At 39.7% G+C, this 23406-nt stretch overlaps 1 protein-coding gene across 3 annotated transcripts in view; it reads right to left on the reverse strand.

Moving 5' to 3' along the window:
- The window catches only part of LOC121510971 (muscular LMNA-interacting protein), a 77199-nt gene that overhangs the window by 14639 nt on the left and 39154 nt on the right, over nucleotides 1-23406 (reverse strand). The window contains exons 4-11 of one of the 3 annotated variants that reach the window (XM_041789404.1): nucleotides 23004-23171; nucleotides 17286-17357; nucleotides 16740-16817; nucleotides 16565-16648; nucleotides 16422-16466; nucleotides 12534-12581; nucleotides 10549-10611; nucleotides 8103-8228 (exon numbers count right to left, since the gene is read on the reverse strand). In XM_041789404.1, the coding sequence (XP_041645338.1) occupies nucleotides 8103-8228; nucleotides 10549-10611; nucleotides 12534-12581; nucleotides 16422-16466; nucleotides 16565-16648; nucleotides 16740-16817; nucleotides 17286-17357; nucleotides 23004-23171 (684 nt within the window). Of the gene's footprint in view, nucleotides 1-8102; nucleotides 8229-10548; nucleotides 10612-12533; nucleotides 12582-16421; nucleotides 16467-16564; nucleotides 16649-16739; nucleotides 16818-17285; nucleotides 17358-21599; nucleotides 23172-23406 lie in introns of all 3 variants that reach the window. The other 2 variants (XM_041789403.1, XM_041789402.1) reach the window with 2 other exon arrangements.

Raw genomic sequence — 23406 nt, forward strand, 5'->3', positions numbered from 1 at the left:
TCTTAAGTTGCAGTGCTGTGAGCTCTCAGGGCCAACGTATGATAGAGCAAATATATTTATAGATTTTGTTGTAATAAAATGATTTGATTGACTGGAAGATAGTGACAGGACCAATTGGTGTCGTTTATGGAGAAAGAGGCAGTACTTCTTTACGTGCTGGAGTCGTGATGTAAGCAAACAGCAACAAGAGGCTAGTGCAATTACGGCGGAAGACATTAGCGTGGATGCTGCCTTTAGCACAGTTTTTTTCAGAACTTGACGACATTTCTTCATTGAAAGATGATCTATCTAGCATGTCAGGTTACATATACAGTGCTTAACAAATATATTAGACTACCCTAACCCTAACCAAAGTAAGGTTTATGCCACAGCTACCCTAAATTAATAGCATTGCCAATTACCAAAATCATTTTTTATGTTTCTGCAATGGTTAATACACCAATATGTAGAAGCTCTTTAACGCAAATGATACTTTTAATGCTAAAATAGAATTATTATTGTTATCCACAAATTTTCAAATTTACGGAAAAAAAAACTGGAAAAAAAGTAAAGCACATTAATATTTCTTGATTAATTTGTCAAATTATAGTTATTTACTTGCGTTCCTGAACAGAAAAATGAGTTTTAGTGGTTGAATGTTATGCTTGATTAATTTCTGACTTCTCAGAGAAGCCCAGTGAGCCGGCTCAAATTTGGGTATAAAAAGGTGAATTCAGTTTGAAATTCCTCATTCCTGTTCAAAATGGTAAAACGTAGAGAGCTCACTGAAAATGAAAGAGTCTGCGTTAAAGCACTTCAGGATGCTGGATGGTCTCTGAGACAAATATGACAGGTGGTCAAATAAATTTGTTAAGCACTGTATGTCCTGAAGTTGTTATTTTTTGACAATTTTAAACTTTTTTTCTACCTATCTTAAAGTTTTAAATAATCATTCTTATTTGGGTAGCTTAGCTTTAGTTTAGCTTTATTTGAGTGAAAGTAGTTTTAACGTAAGGCTGCAAAAATCACTTTGGTAAGGTCTTTTATAACACATACTTTTTATTTTTGGTTGCTTCTTATCCTTTGTCAGTGTGTTTAAAGGAACTGGAGTGTTTATTTAATTTAATTTTAAGATAATTAAAGATAATTTATTAAAGAGTTGTTGCACTTTTGGTGTGGAAAAACAATATTTGAAAAGAATTTGTAACGCAGCAAGGTACCAGGGGCGGCAGGAAGCACTTCTGAATTCTGTAGCTGTTTCACTGCAGCACCTTGTTAAAAAATCACCTACAGGGTTCAGACTGAAAGCTTGTTCATCTTTTCTTCAGCTTAAACCTGCATGTTGAACCGTCTCTGATTGATGTGGTTGAATGATGTTTTCACTGAGAAATGTACAGCTTCTTTGGAATCGCCTTACTTTTTACTTAAACAATTCATGTTTGAAAAAAGGAGTATAAAGCAGTGCTGGATTTCTGGATTCCTCCAGTGAGAAACACGGAAACGGTGAATCCATCTGCTTCCCGAGGTTAGCTGGATCTACCATAATTACTCAGATATGAACCTGTTTCTCTTCCAAACAGGGTTGCTTTCAGTGCAGGTTGTCTGAAATGGCAAAGCTTTATCTGTCTTTGTGGTAGCAGTAGTCACATGTGGCACTTCTTAGCCGCTCAACTCCAGTGTTTTTGCAAGGCCCGTGTAATGAGATGGAAGTGCTCTGTGACCGGCTTGACAAATGTGGTCGGGTGCTGTCTGCTGACTGAGACATGGAGAGACGGCACGAGTCAGGAAGAGTTAGAAAAGATGGCAGCGACAAGCTGTTTTTAATCGAGGATGGATGGACTCTGTCATGATTGTTTTGTTTACCATTGTGATTGCTGAGTGCTGTAACTTCAAACATTTTTATGAGAAACTACACATCTGTGGTGTGAAGGTACCATACAGTGACACAGAAAATAAACTCAACTAAGAGCCCTATATGATCATTTCAAATGAATCCTGCCACGATCAAACATACCAACACTGCTCCCTTAAGCTTTAGGATATCAAATCAGATCGAATCATTGGGCTGATAATCAGAATCAAATCCAATTGTAAGACCAGTAGAGATACACAGCTCAGGTTAAGATGTCAGTGTTTCATGTTTACACTTTCTTTTTCGTGTGCTTTGAAATGAACCACAAAATGATCAGTCTAAGAGTTGTCAAATGCTTTATTTTAACATGTGTTCAGTCTTTTTGTTCTCAAGCTTTCATAACTGCGCTCCACACATAGAACACTGCTGCCCTTCTCTGCATTTCCAAAGGCTTTGGTGAAGCCAAACTCTTCTAAACTCTTCTTTATATTTTTGCTTCAATGCCATTTTAAGTGTCGCTCAGAATGAGGCACCACTTGTCACTCCTCAGTTCTTAGTCATGCCAGAGAGCGCCTGCAGGTTTCACTGAGGGAAACAAGGGAGGAAGAGACAGCTCCTCGCACAGCGTGTGTTGCAAAAGGAACACCAGTTCTGTTTTATAGGAAAATTAATTTAGTCATTTTTTTAGGCTATGTATCCCAGCAAATCTTAAAGCCACTTGCAGTATACAATGATTGGGGGTTAATTTTCAATAGCGTCAGGTCGTGCAATGCGTGGTCGGGGTGGCTTAGCTTTAAAATAAAAACTTGTTGAGAGAAAGTTATCTGCAGTGATTTAAAAGTGGGCACAGAACTGGCTAATCCGAGTTAGGCTGAGTTTAGAAATAAACAGACGGTTCTTGCAAGAGGATCTCAAACTCTGGTCAGGTGTACAAAAAGTCAACAGACCACAAAATAAATATGGTGCCTGGCCGTGTAAGGCTTAAAAGCTTGCAGTAAAATTTTAAAATCCATCCTAAAAGTAACCAGCAAAGGTCAACAAAAACAGAGTAGATGGGCACTTTAAGCTTCCAGAACAGGCTAAAAAGCAAGCTGTGGCCTTTTGTACTCTCTGTAGTGTTGTCAAATCTGAAGGTAAGGCATGGATGACCTTTTCATTGGTCTGAAAATGAAAGAGAGATCTCACTTTCGAATTAAGTCTGAGCTGGTGAAAATAAGATTGCACCACTCTGGAGTGTCAAATGGCAGACTACAGTGGGAGATCACTCAAAGGTCTCCTGCTTCTTTTATTTACGTAGACAGAGGCTGAAGGCACTTGTGCTCATGGCTGTGTGTGATTCATTTTTACATTGATGTATTGGTTGCACTCATTTTTAGGACACAGACAACTTTTTGGATGATAAAAGGGACTAAAAATGTGTCCTATGAGTAGTGCATAATGTGGGTAGGATGAATGCATCAGACAGATCTTATCTTAATCGCCTAATCTACACAAACTTAACAGAGGGAGGCTCCATGGGACCCCAACTAGAGATTTACAGTGCCGCTAAAAAGTAGTCAACCCTTGAATGTTTTACCCTTTTATTAATTTATTAAATCAGTTTTGGTCAATATGCAGTCATTTAACATTTTTGCCAAAAAACCCTCTTTGTCTGAAATCTGAAAACAGATTTCTACAAATTAATGTTAATTAAATAAAAATATGTAATTTAACATTACATATTTAGTAAGTGACTGTACAATTATTCACCCCATTCAGGTCAGTATTTAGTAGAGTCACCTTTGGCTGCAATCACAGCACTGAGTCTGTGTGGATAGTAGGGGTGGGAGAAAAAATGGATACAGCATAGTATCGTGATATTTTGTCTGGTGGTATATCGTATTGTCTCATCCACCAAGTATCGCTTTTTTCAAAATCAATTGCTCATGTAAACTTAAGTCTATGATAATGGAAAAATAAAATCAATTGTTTGGACAATTCTTTGTCCAATGAGGTCTGCAGAGGTGATGGTCATAGGGCAGGAAAAAGTTACACCAAATGTGGCAGCACCAGGGGAAGGACATTAGGAATGCAAGCAGGGCACGAATGAGATGGACATGGCACACGAGGTTTGCAAGACGTGCAACATGAAAATAAAATACTGTAGAAATACGACAAATATGAGGGCAAGACTAATGCTAGATGTAGCGACTCCAAAAACCAGCCTTGTCGCTTGAGAGGAAAGGTGTGGGTCCTGTATTTTGTCTGACGCACTGCGGGCTTGTCAAGAGAAGCACACTGAGGCTCTGAATGCACTTTAGGTGTTTTTAATGAAACAGCAGCTTGCATGGTTACACACTGGACGGATTCGAGTGCACAGTAGCAAACAAAAGGCAAGGCAAAGCGAAGCGAAGCGGTCAACAAAAATTACAGCTACCCTGCTCCCCTCTCTCCACCTGACTGCAGGTAAACACGCCTCTAAGTCCTAACCGGCATTCACCACATACATCACGTGACCCAAGCTCCCGTGCGTTACCACAGCAACCCAAACACCACGTGACACATACACACATACTACATTATGGCTCCTACACTAGAAATGGTAAAAAAGATGGTATAGATCGCAATATATAGTATCACAATACTCACTATTTTGCAAAATGTTTAAAATTGCAATAATATCGAATCATGGCCCAAGTATCGTGATAATATCGTATTGTGGGACCACTAGTGATGCTCACCCCTAGTGGATAGGTTCAGGCCTATCTGAACACTGCAATTTTACTCACTTCTTCTTTGCTTAATTGCTCAAGCTCTGTCAGAAGATCTTGCGTGAACAGTACTTTTCAAGTGTAGACACAAATTTTCAACTGGATTGAGGTCTGGGCCACTCTGTTGTCTTTAAACCATTTCTGTGTAGCTTTCACTATTTGCTTCGGGTCATAAGCTGCGGTTACATGAGCCTTTTTTTCACGATCAGATTAAATTCATTTGGATCAGAGATGAAATCATGTCTGTACACATGGACGCTGGAAGATACAATCCGATTCAGATGCATGTGCTCAGGGATCTCAATCTGCTCTGAATACAAATGTTCTGACATGCGCCTTATCGTCCCACCATTAAATCTATACCGACAATTTGCTGTAGAAGAAGAAATTCTTCTTCTTCTTCTTCTACACCGGGCTGTCCGGTGCCAGCAGGTGTCATCTGGCCCGCGAGACGTTTGGGGAAAAAGATGGATATTTTTTAATATTAATTTTCAATATTTATGTATTTCAAATACAAATTTCTACTCATTTATCACGATCTAACTATAATTATAGCAGGAAAAGGTGGTAATTTGAGGCATTAAACAGCCTATGGTACATTGAACTCTCTTCAGAGCGGGGAGGAACATCATAAAAAGACACACGGCAGAGCGCACACAAGTGCATCCTCTCAGCTCTGCAAACATGCTCATGTCCAAAAATAGGCTGATACAGACTGCATGATTTTTAAGACTGAAGGAGATTCATTTATTTTGTCTACTTTTTATGTTTTGTTTTTTTTTTCTTTTAGGATGAAGAATTTACCCACCATGCACAGCTGCAATCCGCTTTCTCATAGAGTCCAGTCCTGTCTGCACCTCTGACTAGTTTTCTGCATCTCTAGGCCTTAACAAATATCAGAGCCAGAGGTTTTTGCCTTTTAAAACCAAATTTCTATCTCTGGGGGGATTAAAACAGCTGCTGTCAGGAAAGCAAATTTCCCCTGTGTAAAAGTCTATCAGCAACAAATGCAGACATACCTTACTTTGGTGAGTGATTCAGTTCAGTGTCAGCCTGATTTAACCCCTTATTATAAAAATATTTAATGCCAAACTAGTATCAACTGAATTTATTTACATACGATATAATTTTATGTCAACAAGAAGTGCTATTATGGTCTTGATAACTTATGATTAAACGGGGCATCCTGTGGTCTATTTAACTCCAGGTCTCATCAATTGGTAAAACTCGTCTCATAACAGTAAAAACAAATTCTTTATAACTTAAAATTTAATCCTAATCAGTACACAGGCTGTCCTATGACTTGGTGCAGTGCTAAAAGGCATCCAAAATTACGCACGGAGATGGGTCAGTTCATGACGCATGCTGGGGTAAGCGGATTCTGATTGAACGGATATGCAGAAGAAAGACTGTAGGGCTCATAAGTGCCTTAAAGTCAAGTTTTCACTCAGTAGGTGAGGGTTTGTAGCTCTATGAGTCTAAAAACGTTTAAAAATGTAAAAAAAAAAAGTTATGTGATACATAGCATATTTATGCCTGTCCTGTTTAGATTATATCTTTGAACATTCAAGACATTTTAATGGCGTTGTGGGTGGAAACATCCAATATCTGGGCCTCGGCTTTCAGACCTTTAAATATTGTTGATAAAAGTTAGGAACCCAGCTTTAAACCGTCAGGTCGCTCGCTCGTTTTTTCAACTCACCCTAACCCCGCGCGAAAATATCAGTTTGTATATTTGCTCGTGTTCTTACTTAATATTATCTTTATTTCTACTTTATTGTACTCAGAAATAGACCTTTATCGTGTGCTGCAGACAGTTCTGATGTTTCTGGTGCTTCCCCTGTCAAAGCACCAAGCTCAGCTGTAAATAGGCTTCTGTTCTAGTCCATTCAAAGGAGGAGAATAACGAAGCATGTCACGTGGGGTAGACATGCGCAGTAAGACAAAAACGCCCCAAACGGGGAGAGGATTGTCATAAACCACCCCTCTCTTTCGGAATGAAATTCCTTTCCGAATATGCCGGATCGGAAGATTTCATTCCGAATGGAGTGTGTATATGAAGCATTTTCATTCCGATCAGGCATTCATTCCGATTACAAGTGGTCCATGTAAACATGCCTACTGTCTTGCTAGAGAGTATATCTGCCCCAAAACCATAGTCCCTTTTGCAGACTGAATAAGATTGTCCTCAAGGATTTTCCTGTATTTTGCAACAGTCATTTTACCCTCTACCCTGACGAGCCTTTCAGGATTGGCTACTGAGAAGCATCCCCACAGCATGATGCTTCCACCACAGTGCTTAACAGTGGGGATGGTTTGTTTGGTATCTTCCAAACATAGCTTCTTTTCTGATGGCCAAAAAACATTTTGGTCTCATCAGATCAAAGCATTTTCTTCCACTTGACCATGGAGTCTCCACATGCCTTTTGACAAACTCAACAGGCGCATCTCAATGAATTAGAATATCATGAAAAAAAAGTTGTTTTTCCAAGTAATTAAATTCAAAAAGGAACATTCCCATATCTCCTAGATTCATCATTACAATGTCAAATACTCCAAGACTTTCTTTCGTTTTAATCTTGATGATTAGCATCAAGATTAAATCAGCTTAAAGCTCACAAAATCTAAACTCCACTATTGCGAAGTATTAGAATTTTGTGGAAAAGTCCAATTTGCAATGATTTCCTTAGCCAGGAAGCCTTTGTTTCCTTAGTCAGAAGATCAAGAGCCACATCACACAGACGGGGCAACAAATCAACAAACAAATCGTTGACTACCTGGGGTCTACTCTTAACATACATTGACTCATTGTTTGCTTTTGGTCCCTACCTTCATTATGTATTGGGTGCATATTGGTCTCTGGACAGTGTGCGTTAATATTTATAGGCACCAACATCAGTTTAGTATCGTTTGAGGAAGATGTTGAATTCAGTTCTCATTAGCACAAGCGCGTGTTACTGTGTGTTTTTCAGTGAGCACATACAGGAATAATAGCAAGCTTGGCACTGCGGGGTCTTTGGTCCATTTGGGACGTCAGGTATCTATCTAACAGGTAGCTTTGCTTTTTTTCCTTGTCTCTGGTCTTGTGCCAACAAGGAAAAAAGGCAAAAGCTCACCGTCTCACAGCTTTTTTTTTTTTTTTTTAACTCAGTGAAACTCTATCATTAAAGCACTTACATTCACCTGAGCATTAAGAGAGCTGCTGTGCATCTCTACGTAACAAGACGAGCTGAGTGGAAGTGCTTTGTGCATTCACATGTGGGATCACTTGTCTTACTAATGCACCCTTTAAATAGCAGGTACATACTGTACCATAGACTATAGACCTCTGACAAGGATATTATTTGTGTGCTTTCTCTGTCCTTGGGATACTCTATGACAAGATTATCGTAGGGCATTAAAACGTCAAAAAACCCCAGTGAGAGAGTCAGACTTTTTCTACATCCATCAATCATAAGAATAAAGTTTTGCTAATAGGATAGGAACAATGCATCATATTTAAAGCTCGGGCATACACAAACCTTTCTGTTGTCAGATGAGGTCTGCTTGATGTGAAATTGCCTGAAGGGATTGGGACAAAATTCTTCCTCGTCCTCCACCGTCAGTCTTGGAATGGCCGTCATCGGGCGAATAACCCCGGGCTTCGTCTGACACAAGATTAAGAGTTTAAGTATAATGAACTTTAAGAACCATTTTACAAAACTCTCCCACTCTTTGTGAGCAGAGTGGCAACATTTAAACCTTGGCTTGATTCTTTTCTCAACTCATAAAGAAGATATGTGATCAAAACATAACCTCAATGACTTCACATTTGCATGCAAACTCCTGTGCACTGTCATTTACAGCAGTGTTAAACACTTAGTGTGTCAGTGCACAATCATTACCATTGTTTCACAAGTTAGACATTGTGCAGAAGTTTACTTGCATTTTTTTATGAATGTTTCCTTCCCTACACACCTTTCTGTTAAAATAATTATAAAAAATAAGAATAAAAAAGCAAAAGAAAATGTGCCAAATATAAATGCCACAAGAATATACTAGCAGACTGCTGCAAACGGCTGAAAAATTGAACTTTTTTGGATGTCACTCTGAGTGAAATTCCGAGGCCTCTTTCATGCCATCCTCGGCCACTTGTTGAAACACCCTTGGGTTGATCCATTTATCCATCTAACCAGCCTAACCATACAAAATCAAGGTCAGGTCAGGAAAGGTCAGACTTGAATGCACTCCAGTGCCCATGTGGATTTTTCTATGCGAGAGGAACAAAAAGGCAACCTAAAGAAAGAATCAATGAACATAAGTACGCTGTCTGGATTGGAAAGGAAGTCTATCCCATGGCCAAACATTATAAACAGCACCATGAATGCAATCCAGATTCTCTCAAAGCCATTGGTATAGAGGCCATGCAGTATGGAGCAAAAGTATTGCAAAGCTTCGTGCAAAACCGACAATCTTTCTCTTCACATTTGTGGATTTGTGTGCAGATCTTTGTACACATTTGCAAATACTTTTGCAACAATAATAGCTCCATAATGCAGGAGATAAACTGAAGAAACTATCACAAAGAGAGACTTTTTGGATCCTCAACCTAAAGGCTACAACTAAGCCTGGACTTCCACTGGGTCCATCTCTAGTCCATCATGGCTTCGCTGCAGTTTGACTGCGTGCCCCGCTGTCTGTCAACACCCACTGACTGCATCTGCAGTGCAGCACGGAGCAGTGCTGGACCCACGAGACGAGTTTCGCGGTAGTTACAGAATCACACCTGGCCGTGCGAGTAGAAACTACTTAAGTGCTATAAAACATAACTGAACTGCAGGAGTTGGATGAACTTGCTTGAATTGTCTCTGTTTTGTCCTTTCACGTGGATTTTTGTGCTTCATGGCTCAGTAACCCTTCACAAATAAATGCGCTTTCTCTTGCTCCTCTCACCTGTTGACTACTGGCTCTGCTACGCCCCATTGTGACGTTTTGTCGATGTAGTGAAAGGAAATACAGTCTCGCATTTCTCTGGTGTCAACACGGAGCATTTTATTTTGAAATATAACTGGATATTTTGTCTCATTTTGTGTCCGGCATCCAGCAGAAATAGAAGTCCAGTGTATCTGCTATGGAGGGTTCCAGACTGCCGTAGCTCTGATGGAGCAGAGATGCAGTGTAGCAGAGCTGGTGGAGGCTCTCTCATTGACTAAAACTAAAACCTATCTGGTCCATAGCCGTGCTGGAGTTCAAACAGACCGAACACATATCTGGTGGAATTTAGAGGTAAATGAGGAGCTGGACTACACTCCATATCTGTAGGTTACCTTTGTTCTCATTAGAGATGATGACGTTTAGTGAAACAATAGGAACTTTATGTACTAATCATTGTTCTTTGGCTTTATTTTTACTATCTTGTTTTCCTTTTTCTTTATGATAATGGTTCTAGTTTCTTTCTTTTTGCTGATTGTGTAACATTTGTATTTTGCTCTGAGTCTGCTTTGTTGGAGTGCACCAGTTAGGAGTTCACACCCACTTTTCTCACTGCACCTGAGATGAGAAGTTGATCCTGATTGCAAAGCAGCTGCCACAGCATTGAAGATGTGTGAACAATCACCGATGAAGACTTTGATAGTTGAAACGCCTAGGCACTTTAGCCCATTTATGAAGACTTTGATAGTTGAAACGCCTAGGCACTTTAGCCCATTTAATAAAGGCTTTTTGATTTTGTGCCTACACTTTTTTTGGTTATGCCTTTTTTTTTTTTTTTTTTTTTTTTTTTTTTTACCCTAGACAAAATACAAGTCTGACCTCTCCTTGTTTTGTATCATGAACTTTTCCTTGAGACCTAAGAGCACCTGTGTGTCATACTTACAAATACATGAAGCAGCACTCCTAAGCAATCTTGGCTCTTTTTTATCAGTGTTTACAAAATCATTGTTACAGAAGTTGTAGTAGGATTTTGCACCACTATATTTGAGTTTTTACCTTTTTATTATCCATAGACTTCCTTTCCATGCTTGTGGTTGGCTGCAGGCTGGATAGAGAAGCCTGGAAAAAAAACAGCACAAAAAAGGAACATTTCCATTTATGTTAAAAGTATTAGCTCTCAGCTGTCACAGAAATGTAGAATTTGTCGACACAGGACCAGAGTTAGAGAAATATTCCTAATGATTTGGCTTTGAATCTTTTTAAAGATGTCTGCCTACAAAAGCAGCTAATAGCTCCCTTTAAGAGGTGGTTTCAAGTATGTAGTTGGACTGTAAACCCCGGTCACTAGGGGTTTAAATCCTTGGTGACAATACAGTATGGCACAACATGACAAGATACAATAAGACCCGATATGATAGGATCCAACACAACATGACAAGACAAGTCCTGACTCTACACAACAAGGGACAACACTGACTTGTTTTCCCATCTCTCTAAGGCCAAAAACTTAAAACATAACCAAAAATATTCACATTTTTACAAATAAAGTCCTTGTGCTTTTAGGAATTTGAGTCATTATTCAAAGCAGTTCCTGTCTGCAGACAGTCTGAAGGTTACATCACAGCCTCTGTGTCTCTTTCTCTCGGAGTCATTCCGGCTCTCTTCTGCAGTTTTTAAGTGTTTGTGCATGTGCTGTACGGCAAAGCATGATGTGAAAACGGAACAGCCTGCCATTGGTTGTTACAGCCAAGTCACAATGAATGAATACAAAAAGACAACATGGCGACAGGCTAACCTGCCAGCTGCAGGAATGATTGAAAGATTGATTATAAATGGATAAAAAAGACATTCAATATCAGAGTTGCTGTTGTAGATTTAAGCTTTAAAGACCCTGGAAAGTCACCCAAGTTCCAGGCTCGCACGAAAATGTTCTGTAAGAGCTACAAATGGTTCAGCAGAAGGAAAAAACAAGTGCTTACAATTTATGGTTCAAAAGGTATTAATGTTTTAATAACACGTGTCTGATATTGCTGTGTAAGGCAACGCCAGTTTCAGAGGGTTAACATGAGATGTCAGACTAACAGCAGTGCATTTAAGGAAGAATGAACGGGCTGATTTTTTCCCTCTCTGTTTTAGCTGCAGAGCCTGTGTCAGACATCACTTACTACCTTAGCCATGGATAGATGGCGAGGGGAGGTCAGTTTTTATCTCTAAAAGTGATAGTGATTTCATACAGATTGAAAAATGCAAATATGGTGGGCAATAAAGGTTGGAGGCCCACTCTGTGTAATCTATGTCCAAAAATATTTCCACACAGCCAAGAGAGGAGTGGATATTTTCTTCACTCTGAAGGCAGTTTCTTTTTTTAAGATTTATTTTTATGCCGTTATTGATTGAGGTGTACAGTGGACAGCTGGGGAGAGACATGCAGGAAAGTGCCACAGGCCGGATTCGTACCCCAGTCAACCACATACATGAGGCACGCTCCAAACCACTAGACACCTGCAAAGGCTGTTTCTCAAATTAATTTGCTCTTTCCTTTACAATATTACTCACATCTTAGGTCCTCCCTGGGAAGAATTAAAAGAGAATTGCAAGAAACAGACACAAGGACAGAGGAGGCAATTGAGAAAAAAGAGATGTTTTGCTTTACAGCGTTGGTCAGAGGGATGTCACATACTGATAAATGGATGAACAGAAATTCCTAAATATCTTCATTTAACACTACTGGCTGATGTTGGTGAAAGCTGTTTATTTGGTTGTTTGCAGCTTTTTACCTTGAAAAGTGCGTCTTTATTTTCCAAGACTGCATCAGCCTTTCGGAGAGATTCTTGGAAGAATAAAGCCCCTAATGGAGCTTTTTAATGTCACCATGAAAGTCTTTTCATGTGATAAAATTTTGATTTTGATTTCAGCTTTTTATGCTGAATTTTGAACTTGAATTGAATCTTAATAACTAAACACACATTCAGAAGTTTTATTGCTGTGGATGTAAAGCCTTGAGAAAAATATTTGTTCAAATTAAAAGAACTGTCACTCACATATTTGGTTTCACGGCCCAGGGACTTTAGAACTGATGAATTATTCTGCTGAAAGGGAGAAAGAAAGGAATCAAATGGAACATTTATTTCACAGCCGAGGGTGAAAATTAAAGTTATGAAAGTACTCATCTGCTATCCTGTGACAAAAAAGAAGATAAAAGGAAGTCATGGGTGAACACAGTACAATAACAGATGAATCTTAACATTTGTGAGTCTGATCCCCTCTTTGGACTCTCATTAGAACCCATTTTTCATATAACAAAACCTACAAAATAAAGTTTAAAGTTGGCACATTTGACCACTGTCTTGACTCCGGACAAACATCTGAATTTATAATTCATACATGTGGCTCCTTCTACACACATACAGCAAGCACAAGCTTTGTGGTTCTGGATTGAGAGCGTGGGTCCTTTGATGAATAATGAACAGATGTCTTTTATTTTTTGTGCCATAGATTAAAAAGACAGAATTCACTTTTATCTCACTTCCAGTTTGTGTTGATAAGAGAAACCTGGTTCCCAGAACTCCAGGATTAACACAGCTGTGTCTTTTTTAATTCTTACTTGGTTGTGGTTGTTTTATAAATTTTCTAAACAAACGTGCAGTTTGAAGACGCAGTCCCTGATGTAATTTATTATTTCTTTGGTCGTTTGATATTCACTAAAGCTGTAAACTAATACCCAGAAGAATCACAGGATGATGAAATGTTGTCATTTTTTTGGGCAAAATCTCTCTTGTGAATTAAACATGGTCTGCCTTGAGATGTCTACTATGACATAAAGCTGCACACAATAACATGCAAATTTAAAAAGTGTATCATATTTGATGAAATAATTCCAGCTTCAAGAATCTTCTTACCTGATAAAAACATAGATTTCTAACATTTGCATAATATTTCCCCCCCTAGAAATAACAAACAGGTCTCGAGGACACGTATATGTTTAATTCATAGAAAGTTAAAGCAGTGTTTCCCACACATATATGCTACTAGGCCTTAATGATATGTCGTGAAATACAGTGCATTCAGAAAATATTCAGACCCCCAGCACTTTTTTCAACGTTGTGCCCAGGCACTATTTTCCAGTGTGGGCCCTTGGGCAAGGTCCTTAACACCAGGAATACCTGTCCCAGATGTAAGTCACTTTGGATAAAAGCATCTGCTAAATGACATTGTGACATCTCAGATTCATTCTATTCTCATAAATCTAGACTCAGTACCGCATCATGGCAAAGAAAATTACAGAATTCATGACATTTGTCATATTTATGTAAAATAAAAACCTGAAATATCACATTAACATAAGAATAAGTAACACATTCTTGGATTTTTTTGCAAACTCCATTCAGGCTTTTATGTGTTTTGCACTGAGGAGAGGTTACTGTCTAGCCAGTTTGTCATAAAGCCCAGATTGATGGAAGGCTGCAGTGGTGGCTGTCCATCTGGAACTTTGTCCCATCTCCACACAGGATCTCTGGAGCTCTGTCAGAGTGGCCATCCAGTTATTGGTCACCTCTCTTACCAAGGCCCTTCTTCCCTGATTGCTCAGTTTGGATGGACCGACCAGCTCTTGGAAGAGTCCTGGTTTTATCAAACCGCTTCCATTTGAGAGTTATGGAGGCCAATGTGCTCTTGGGAACCTTCAGTGCAACAGAGGTTTTTGAAGCCTTCCCCAGGTCTGTGCCTTGCATTTTTGAGATTCTGCAGGATTCCCACGGGATGCCATTTGATCATGTGATTGGGATAAGAGTGGGCAGGAGCAGGAACCACCAGAATAGCAGAACAATTTTTATAGATAAATATGCACATGCAGTTTTTATGTTCATTTGGTAAAGGTTTTTTCAGCAGAAAATGGACAAAAGCACCGTGTATTAACCACAGTCAAACACTCTCCACACTGGAAACAGCACTGCAGCAGCTGACACTTCTTTCTTCCTCCAATGCAAGCAACAACTCTTTTTGAAATGGAGGGATGCAAAGGCAGTCATTCAGATAAGGCAAAATATATTTTTTTAGTTTTTTTATTTTTCTTTGCTCTGATATTCATTGTTAGCTGTGAGGCCTTCTATAGAGAGGAGTGTGCCCTCCCAAATCATGTCCAGTCAGTTTAATTTACCTCAGGAAGGACTCCAGTCAAGGTTTGGAAACATCTCAGCAATGTTCCAGAGAAATGGGAGGAACCTCAGCTAAATTTCAAATGTTGATGCAAACGGTCTAAATGTTTATGTTAATTTGATATTTCAGTTTTTTATTTTTCATGAATTTGCAAAAATGTCTTTTGTTTTTCTTTTTGTCATGATGGGGTACTGAGTGTAGATTAATGAGAATAAATATGAATTCAAACAACTGTAGCATCAGGGTGCAACATTACAAAACTGAAAAAGTGAAGGAGGTCTGAATGAACTGCGCATCATGATTGCAGTGTGCACTAGGGCTGAAGGATTTTGGAAAATAATCTAATTGCGATTTTTTTCCCCTCAATATTGCAATTGTGATTTGATACACAATAATCCCTTAACAAGGGATACACGATATTATTGGCCAGATATCCGTCTCGGCAGATATGTTGGCCGTGCATATAAGCATATATCGACTGTAAAATCTGGCCATATATACTAATAAATTAGTGGAGTTTTAGGCTGGACCAACAGACCTATGTAAGTTGAGATCTTTTTCTTTATTTATTCATTCTCATTCTTTAAACTTTAAAATGTGTTTTAAGAAAAAAAGTTTTTCTTTTTTCTTCCTCAAACCTAAAATTGTGCTCAAAGGACTGAATTTTAAGTTATGTAAAGTTATTTAAATATTATTTAAATATTTAAATATCTATCAGTATCGGCTAAAATGAATCTGTAAATATCGGCACATCGGATATGGGCAATTGTCCATTATCATGCATCTCTACCCTTAACTTTATTTTATTCCAAAACAAAGGCTGGAGAATTTTTTAGAAATATCGCACTCGGATGATTTTGACTCGTATTGCCATTTGGAAATTAATTGTTGCTTTGAAGGGTTTTATTCATTCTCATATTTAATAAGAAAAAAGTACAAAAATTAAGATGGAGGGACTTCTTGCTGACTATTCTAAAAAAAAGTCATTTGAATGATTGCATGATATGTCATGCATAACATCTCTGCTGAAAAAATAGTTTAAAACTAGTATTTTGATACAAATTTTAGGTCAAAAAAATATTGCACCTTTTGCGATTTGAAAATTGCAGCAGGCCAAATTGCAATAAAATGTAATTTTCAATTAATTGCCCAGCCCTAGTGTGCATGTACACAATAGTCACATCACTAGACATGCAATGTTAATCATGTGACCGGAGGCACGTCATGCTGCAGCTTCTGTGTTGTTTGGTGGAAACCAAAGGCAAAGGTTGTCTTGTTTCTTTGACCAATTTAAAATTAAACATTGTCTGATATTAGCATCAGCCCTCACAGAATTGAACACTGTGCAGGTTCTATGTGTCTCCTGCATGTAGTGATAGATGGGTAGATAGGCATGCAGGTAGGTAGATAATGATACTTTATTAATCCTGAGGGAAATTCAGACATCCAGTAGCAGCTTTTAAAACACATGACATTAAACATCTTATATCTTATCTGTGTTAACTTCAGCTAAGGTTGGTCGGCTGGCTCTGCTAAAAGCTCAAAAAAATCCTCCAGACAGTCAGCTGATGTTTACCACCACCAACAACCGATGTGGCTATATCTTGCCGGCAATATTGTGCACCCCTAGTTTGATGAGATGTTAAGAGATTCTCATTTCTTTCTTCTTGACATAGTGCCACTTGTTGCATCTTTATAAAAAATAGTGTTAATGTCATCATTGTGATGGTAAGAGAGGTAGTAACTCGGATCAGATGGCTCTGAACAAACTTTACCTGCAGTCCAGCATTGCTGCTCGTTGGCCTGGGGGGCTGTGGTGACTGTGATCAGAAAGATGCAAAAATGCATTACATCAATTTTAAAACAGATCAACATTTGCACATTATGATTAATGTTGGACATATTTTCCATAACTCACTGGTGGAAGGGAATTGGCCAATATCTCATCAATAACTGCGTAAAGTTCCTCTGACTGCTGCCGGAGCTGAGAGGGCGAACGCATCTGTAAGAACCACAGAATCATTCATGTTCCCTCTTTGTTTTGTAAATTATATTTTTGCAGTGAGAGCCAGCTGTGAAGTGTGCAGTGATACCTCAGCGTGCGTGTCTGATACACCTCCATCCAGCGTATCATACGGACTCTCTCCTCGCTCTACCTGCTCATCTATTGCCTGTGAATGCAAAGCAGACTAGACTCATTGAGCTCAGAGGGAGGCCTGCTGCTTTCTGTGAGTAAAGATACAATATTCTCAGATGACATGGCAACATCTCTGCATGCTTTTTATTTTTCACAAACAGCTCTCATCTGGAGTGTGAAAAGTTTTTAAAATGCAACATAAGTATCCTCATGGTTTTATTTGCATACTTTCAGTTGCATAATCTGTCCCCTGCAAGTCCTAAAGAAATAAGTTTGCTGTCATTTTTGCTGAACCAGTTTTTACAATTACTAGTGAAAATTGAGTTTTCTGTTAGGGCTGATAAGTGGACACACAGTATTAGTCTTTATCTTTAACTATTAATGCAAACTGCATAGCTTAGGCTTGATTCCCATTTTACAATCCTGACTTTTTGCTCAAGGGTGTCTGCAGCTCTCTCATGACGATGAATTATTTGGATTAGATTCAAATGAGTGAACTCACCTGCTGATCCAGAAGGAGGGTGTTGGTGGGAATTGCAGCGAGCGATTTGTAACTCAGTTTAATTTTGTGCGTCTAGATTAAAACGAAAGGAGCAGAAAATTAACACATTCACTATTTAAATAACATGTATTTTGTAAGAGAGATTTTGCCTTGTAAAATGTATGTTTTACATTTCTACAGACATGCTTTATCTGCAGCTGCCTCTGGCTGCTAATCATGCAAAGTCGTCGCACTTAAGACATCTGTGAGAAGCCTGGGAGCAGTGATGGAGTGATTACTTGCTACACCACTGGAATCCCCCTACTGCTGCTCAGATGACTCATTACTTTGGCTGTAAATGTCAGTCTGTTTAGTCACAAACACAGAATACATTAAAGAAGTGGATGAAGCCTCTGGTTTAATTCAACTAATTGAATTCTGATTTAACCAGGTGGTCAAATTAACACATACCTCACAATGGATTTCCAATAGCAATGAATATTTTCCCGATCAGTATTTGTCTCAGTCTCTAGTTTCAGGGTGTTTTCACACCATTAGCTCTTTTGTTTTGTTCTGGTTTAGAATGATGCACTGTTGTATTCCTCTCGTGGGACTTTTTGTGTAGGTGAGATCAGCTCGCTTGATTTGCTCTGCATCAAAGTGTGATTGCAGTTCCCAGATGTCCAAACAACAGAGGCCAAGGAGGGCCAAAAGCACCCTGGTTGCCTTTTTTAAGGTTGCATTCAAGTCATACCACATCAGGGCCAACAGCCAGCTACCAATCTATTCCTGATCTTCCAAAGATGAACTATGATAGGACTCTTTTTAAGGGCATGTGCAGTTTTTACAGTGCCTATAAAAAGTATTCACCCCCTTGGATGTTTTACACTTTTATTGATTTATAAATCAATGATGGTCAATATAGTTTGACTTTTTTGACCAAAAAGTTACAAGAAACCTCTTTGATGTCATAGTGAAAACAGATTTCTATAAAGTATTGTCAAACAAAAATGTGTGAGGTAAAATGAGTGACTGCATAAATATTCACCCTCTTTAAAGTGACTTATCTAATTCAACAGAGGTCCTGCCAATTGGTGCTCGTAGTCAAACTATTAGTGAAATGAGGATCACCTGAGTGCAGTGTTAATTTTGTTGACTAATTATTTTCGTCATAGTTTTCGTTAATAGCCTTTTTTCCCCTGGCGAAAACTTGACAGTAACCAATAAAAACAAGTGCACATGGACAAAAACTAAAACGAAATTAATTGACACTTTAGTCAACAAATAAAAAAATAGAAAAATGTTTGACAGAGAGTTTATCCAATCAAACCTAATTTCATAATGTAGAAAGTAGGGGCAAGTTAGGAATATATCCTATCCAATCCAATCAGTCGACTGAATTTACTGTAAATTTCGTCGACTAAAATGTTGGGAAGTTTCGTCAACTAAAACTAGACTAAAACTAAAACAATTTAGATGACTAAATTATGACTGAAACTAAAAGACTGGCAAAAGACTATAACTGAAACTAAATTAAAAGTACTGTCAAAATTAACACTGCCTGAGCGCAGTGAATGTGTCTCAAGTGATTGTAGAATAAAGACACCTGTGTCTGGAGGGTTCAGTCACTGGTTAATCAGTATTCCTGGCTACCATTATACCATGAAGACAAAAGAACACTCCAAGTTACTCAGAAAAAAGGTCATTGAAAAGTGTAAGTTAAGAGATGGATACAACATCATTTTCATACACTGATCATTCCCTAGAGTTTAGTTAATCCATCATCAAGAAATGAAAGAAATATGGCACATGTTTAATCTGCCTAGATCAGGCTGTCCTCAGAAACTGAGTGAGCGTGCAAGAAGGAGACTAGTTAGAGAGGCCATCAAGACACCTATGACTACTCTGAAGGAGTTTCAAACTTCAGCAGCTGAGATGGGAGAGACTCTGGGAGAGTGGCAAAGAGGAAGCCACTGATGAAGAGAACTCACATTAAATCTCAGCTGTAGTTCACCAAAAGGCATGTGGGAGACTCCATGGTCAAATGTAACAAAGTTCTTGAGTCTGATTGCAGCTAAATGGTGCTTTTTGGCCATCAGAAAAGATGCTGTGTCTGATGGACATCAAACATTACAAATCACCACACCATCCCCACTGTGAAGCATGGTGGTGGCAGCATCATGGAGTGAGGATGCTTCTCTGCAGCCGGCCTTGAAAAGCTTGTAAAGGTAGAGGGTAAAATAAATGCAGCAAAATACAAGTAAATCCTGATGGGCAATGTTATTCAGTCTGCAAGAGAACTACGGCTTGGGAGAAGATTTATTTTTTATCAGAACAATGACCCAAAGTATACAGCGAAAGCTACACAGAAATGGCTTAAAGACAACAAGGTGAATATTCTGGAGTGGCTGACTCAAAGCTCAAACTGCTGTTCACGCTCGATCCCTGTGCACCCTGACAGAGCTTAAGTAGTTTTGCAAAGCAGAATGGAGTAAAATTGTAGTGTACAGATGTGCAAGCCTGAACCTATCCACACAGACTCAGTGCTGCAATTTGCAGCCGAACATTACATATTTTGTACAATTAACCTTTGTACAAATCTCTTTTTACTTTGACATTAAAGAGGGTTTTTTTTTAGTCAAAAAACAAGCCAGCAGTTGAAGGTGCTGCATTTCAGTTTGATTCACTGTGCTGATGTGCTTCATACTTATTGAGTAGAATTTGAATTGGCATATATATCTCTTAACACCACTCTGCACTTTGATCACAGGTCACCAGAAGCATTCATTCCAATCTACCAAGGACATATTTCTGATGAAAATTAGTCCATAAAGATCGCATTCTGATCAATCAGGGCATCTATAATAAATTATGATCCCATAAGAAGTAATCATGATGATCATGGTGGTTAAACAAGAGATAGCTAGTTCCAAATTGCAAAACAAGAGGATCTGACAAGGTCTACACCCACTTCTGTCATACAGTATATGGTTATAACCAAGTTTCACATACCAACAAGCAATACATGCACAGAATAGCTTGATTTTTACGGGGTTAATGTAATTCTGTGTTACATAACATCAAGCTGACATATCTCTTCTTCAAGCTTGAATTTTAGAGCTGCTGCATAGATTTTGAGGCAATGAGTTAATTCCTTCCTCCACACATCGGATATATCAGTCATTAAGTTTAAACAACATACAGGTTAGAAGACACTGAGAAGAAAAGATCAGTCACATCATCAGTTAGGGAGTGTCACAGGAAAGCAGAAATTTAAAGACCCTGTAAAGTGAAATCCAAAATTTTTGTCTTAACACTCTAGATATGTTGGAATAAGGTTGCTGTAAACATGTGAAAACACTGAGATCTACTGAATTCTGGATTTAGACCATTAGAAAGTTTTTACCTCTTTCCTGGCTTGGTTTGATTTGGGCGGGGCATATATGTGGGCTCATGATGTCACAAGCTCATCTCTGTACAGTCTGTTGTTAGCTGATGTCACTGCTTTTATTGAAAGTTGTCAGTTAAATGCTTTTTTTTCACTGAGGTAAATTTGCCAAATCTATCAGCCACAGTGGTCTATGGATCATTTAAAGCATTGTAGCGCCACATTATGTAACAACACCGCATTGTGTAATTACCCTAACCATAGAACTTAGGGTGGGCTCCAAGGTATACCCTACCCAACTACCTTGCCCTAACTCTAACCGCTTAGTGACTTATGCCTAAACCTAACCCCCCTTCAGAGCTCTAGACTAAACACCTAACCTTAACCCTAGGACTTAAGGTGGGCTCCAGGGTATACCCTACTACCTTGCCCTAACCCTAACCACTTAGTGGCGCTACAAGCATCTTAACAGAGATTTGAGCCAGTAAACGGACTTGGACTCTTCTAAGGACAACAAAAGGTAAAGATGCAGGATAATAGTGTGAGTGCTTTCCTCAATTCAGATTGTAGCATTTTTCAAATCTGAGAGGATCATATTTCTCCTGAGTGGGCGTGGCTTCAGCTCATTCAACAGACACGCCCACATCATCCTGGAGCAGATTTTACAGCCTCATTTTTCATGATTTTGAAGCTTAATTTTACATACTGATGTTTTATTTGACTGAAATTTGACCTGGGGGTTCATAACACAGTGGCCTGTCATACAACAAACCTAAATAAAGATTTTTTTTTTTTCACTTTACAGGGTCTTTAAAAACAGCTCCACACTGAGGATAACACCTGTTATCCTATGATAGAGACGGGAAATCTGTTTATAACTACAAAGCGTGAGAAGACATTAAATAACATCCTAAACAGGTCATGCATACGACAGGCAGGACGGCTACCTTTCTTTTTTTACCCTCCCTGTCACTGCAGTCTGATATTCCACTCCCCGGCCTCGGGGAGGGTGTGGAGCGCAGGGAGAGAGACGGGGACGGGGTGAGGCTTTTGACAGGTGGAGCAGGAGAGGGAGTTGGTGTGGGGGAGTCGGCGGGTGACGGCCATCCGGAGAAAATGATAGGTGTGTAGCGTGAAGGTGACAGAAGGCAGTGAGATGTGTTTTTGGTGCGTTTAGAATCAGGGCAGCTCCCTCTCAGCTCGCACCTTCCTGCTGTGTTTTGTGACACATTTAGAGGAGATGCCATGCCGCTGCAGGTGACACTTGTTGAGAGAGAGTGAGATGGCTGAAGCGGAGGTGGAGAGGGACAGACAGGTGTAGACCTCAGCTGCTGAGAGAGAGAGTGAAGCCTTGAGAGGGATGAATTTCTTGGGGGACTCCATTTCTGGGGCGCTATGGTATCTTGGTTGTTAATTTGTTTAGGGGATGGAGAGATGAGTTTTCTAAGGTTATTATTCTGGTACATGTGGTTGTTACTCAGCTTCGGCTCAGGGGAAATAGTGATGTGTGAGTGTTGCAGTTTTTTAGTAGCTGCAGAGTCTGACTCTTCACGCTTTAGTGGAGAAACAGATTTAAAGTCTGAGCAAAAAGCAGGAGCTCGTGGTAGTGTGCTGCCCTTCTCTACAGAGGGTGAAATAACTTGCCCCCGTGTAGAGTTGCTTTTGAAATTAACTTTCTCTGGGCATGACTTTGTTTGAGTCTGAGAGTTTGATATTCTGCTGATCTCAGGTGGAGGTGAAGTGATGCATCTGTTAGGCCCTCTATGAACGTGGCTCTGACTATCTATAGACGCAGACGAGGAGAAACGAGAGGAGAACTCCAAGGGAATGGAGGCCACGCTGGAGGCTGCAGAGCAGGCATTACAGAAGGAGAGGGTCACAGGGTTTACAGGCCAGCAGGGGGTGTACGGCCTCTGCAGAGCCGAGGACAGGACAGGAAGTCTGCCTTTTCTCAGGATGGCAGTGAGGAGGGAGAGTCGGGTGAGAGGAGGTCGGTGCCGGGGAGCAGCAGGAGGAGGAGACTGAGGACAGACGGAGGAGGAAAGGCTCTCGCAGGAAGAGAAAGGGGTCTGAAGCAGACTAGACCCAGGGGCCAGAAAGTGCTTCTTTATCTGGACGACAGCGGGGGAGAAAATGCCGGAGAGGACAGAGGAGCAGGGAGAGACGGTGCGGCTTAAGGAGGTGGGAGACGTCACAGAGGAGAGCCGCACACCAGACCAGCTCTTGTCTCTGTCTGAACCCTCAGAGAGGATGGACTCTCTGGAGGAGGCTGGTGTGGGGAACAGGTCTGCAGAGTTTGTGGGGCTCACTCTGTCCTCTGAAACTCTATTTACAAAGCAACCTGAGCTAACCTCAGAAAGTCCAGAGGTATCGTGACACTTGGGCTGGGAAACGCCCCCGTGTTTATAAACAGCTGTTTCCATAGAGGCTGTCCCGGAGGCTTCGTGGCTGGTCGTATTTTCAGACCGAGCTGTGGCTGAAGGAGACTGAAGGCTCATGTGATCCAGTGACAGATTGAACTGAAAAAACAAAACAAGTTTCATTAAAAGTTGCTCTGATGTGGTTTGTTTGAAAAGGTACTTTGACTTTTACTTCAGATTCTTTGACATCAGAGGTACCAAAATGTTAAACCTGCAAATGAGATTTTTAATAAGGTTCTGTCAAATTAATCCATTTGTTAGTAAGAAAGCACTTTGATGGAAACACTATCTGACACTCACTGAGACAGCAGTACTGAAACAAACCAATTACCGA

Source organism: Cheilinus undulatus, linkage group 6, assembly GCF_018320785.1.
Source record: "Cheilinus undulatus linkage group 6, ASM1832078v1, whole genome shotgun sequence".
Lineage (NCBI taxonomy): Eukaryota > Metazoa > Chordata > Actinopteri > Labriformes > Labridae > Cheilinus > Cheilinus undulatus.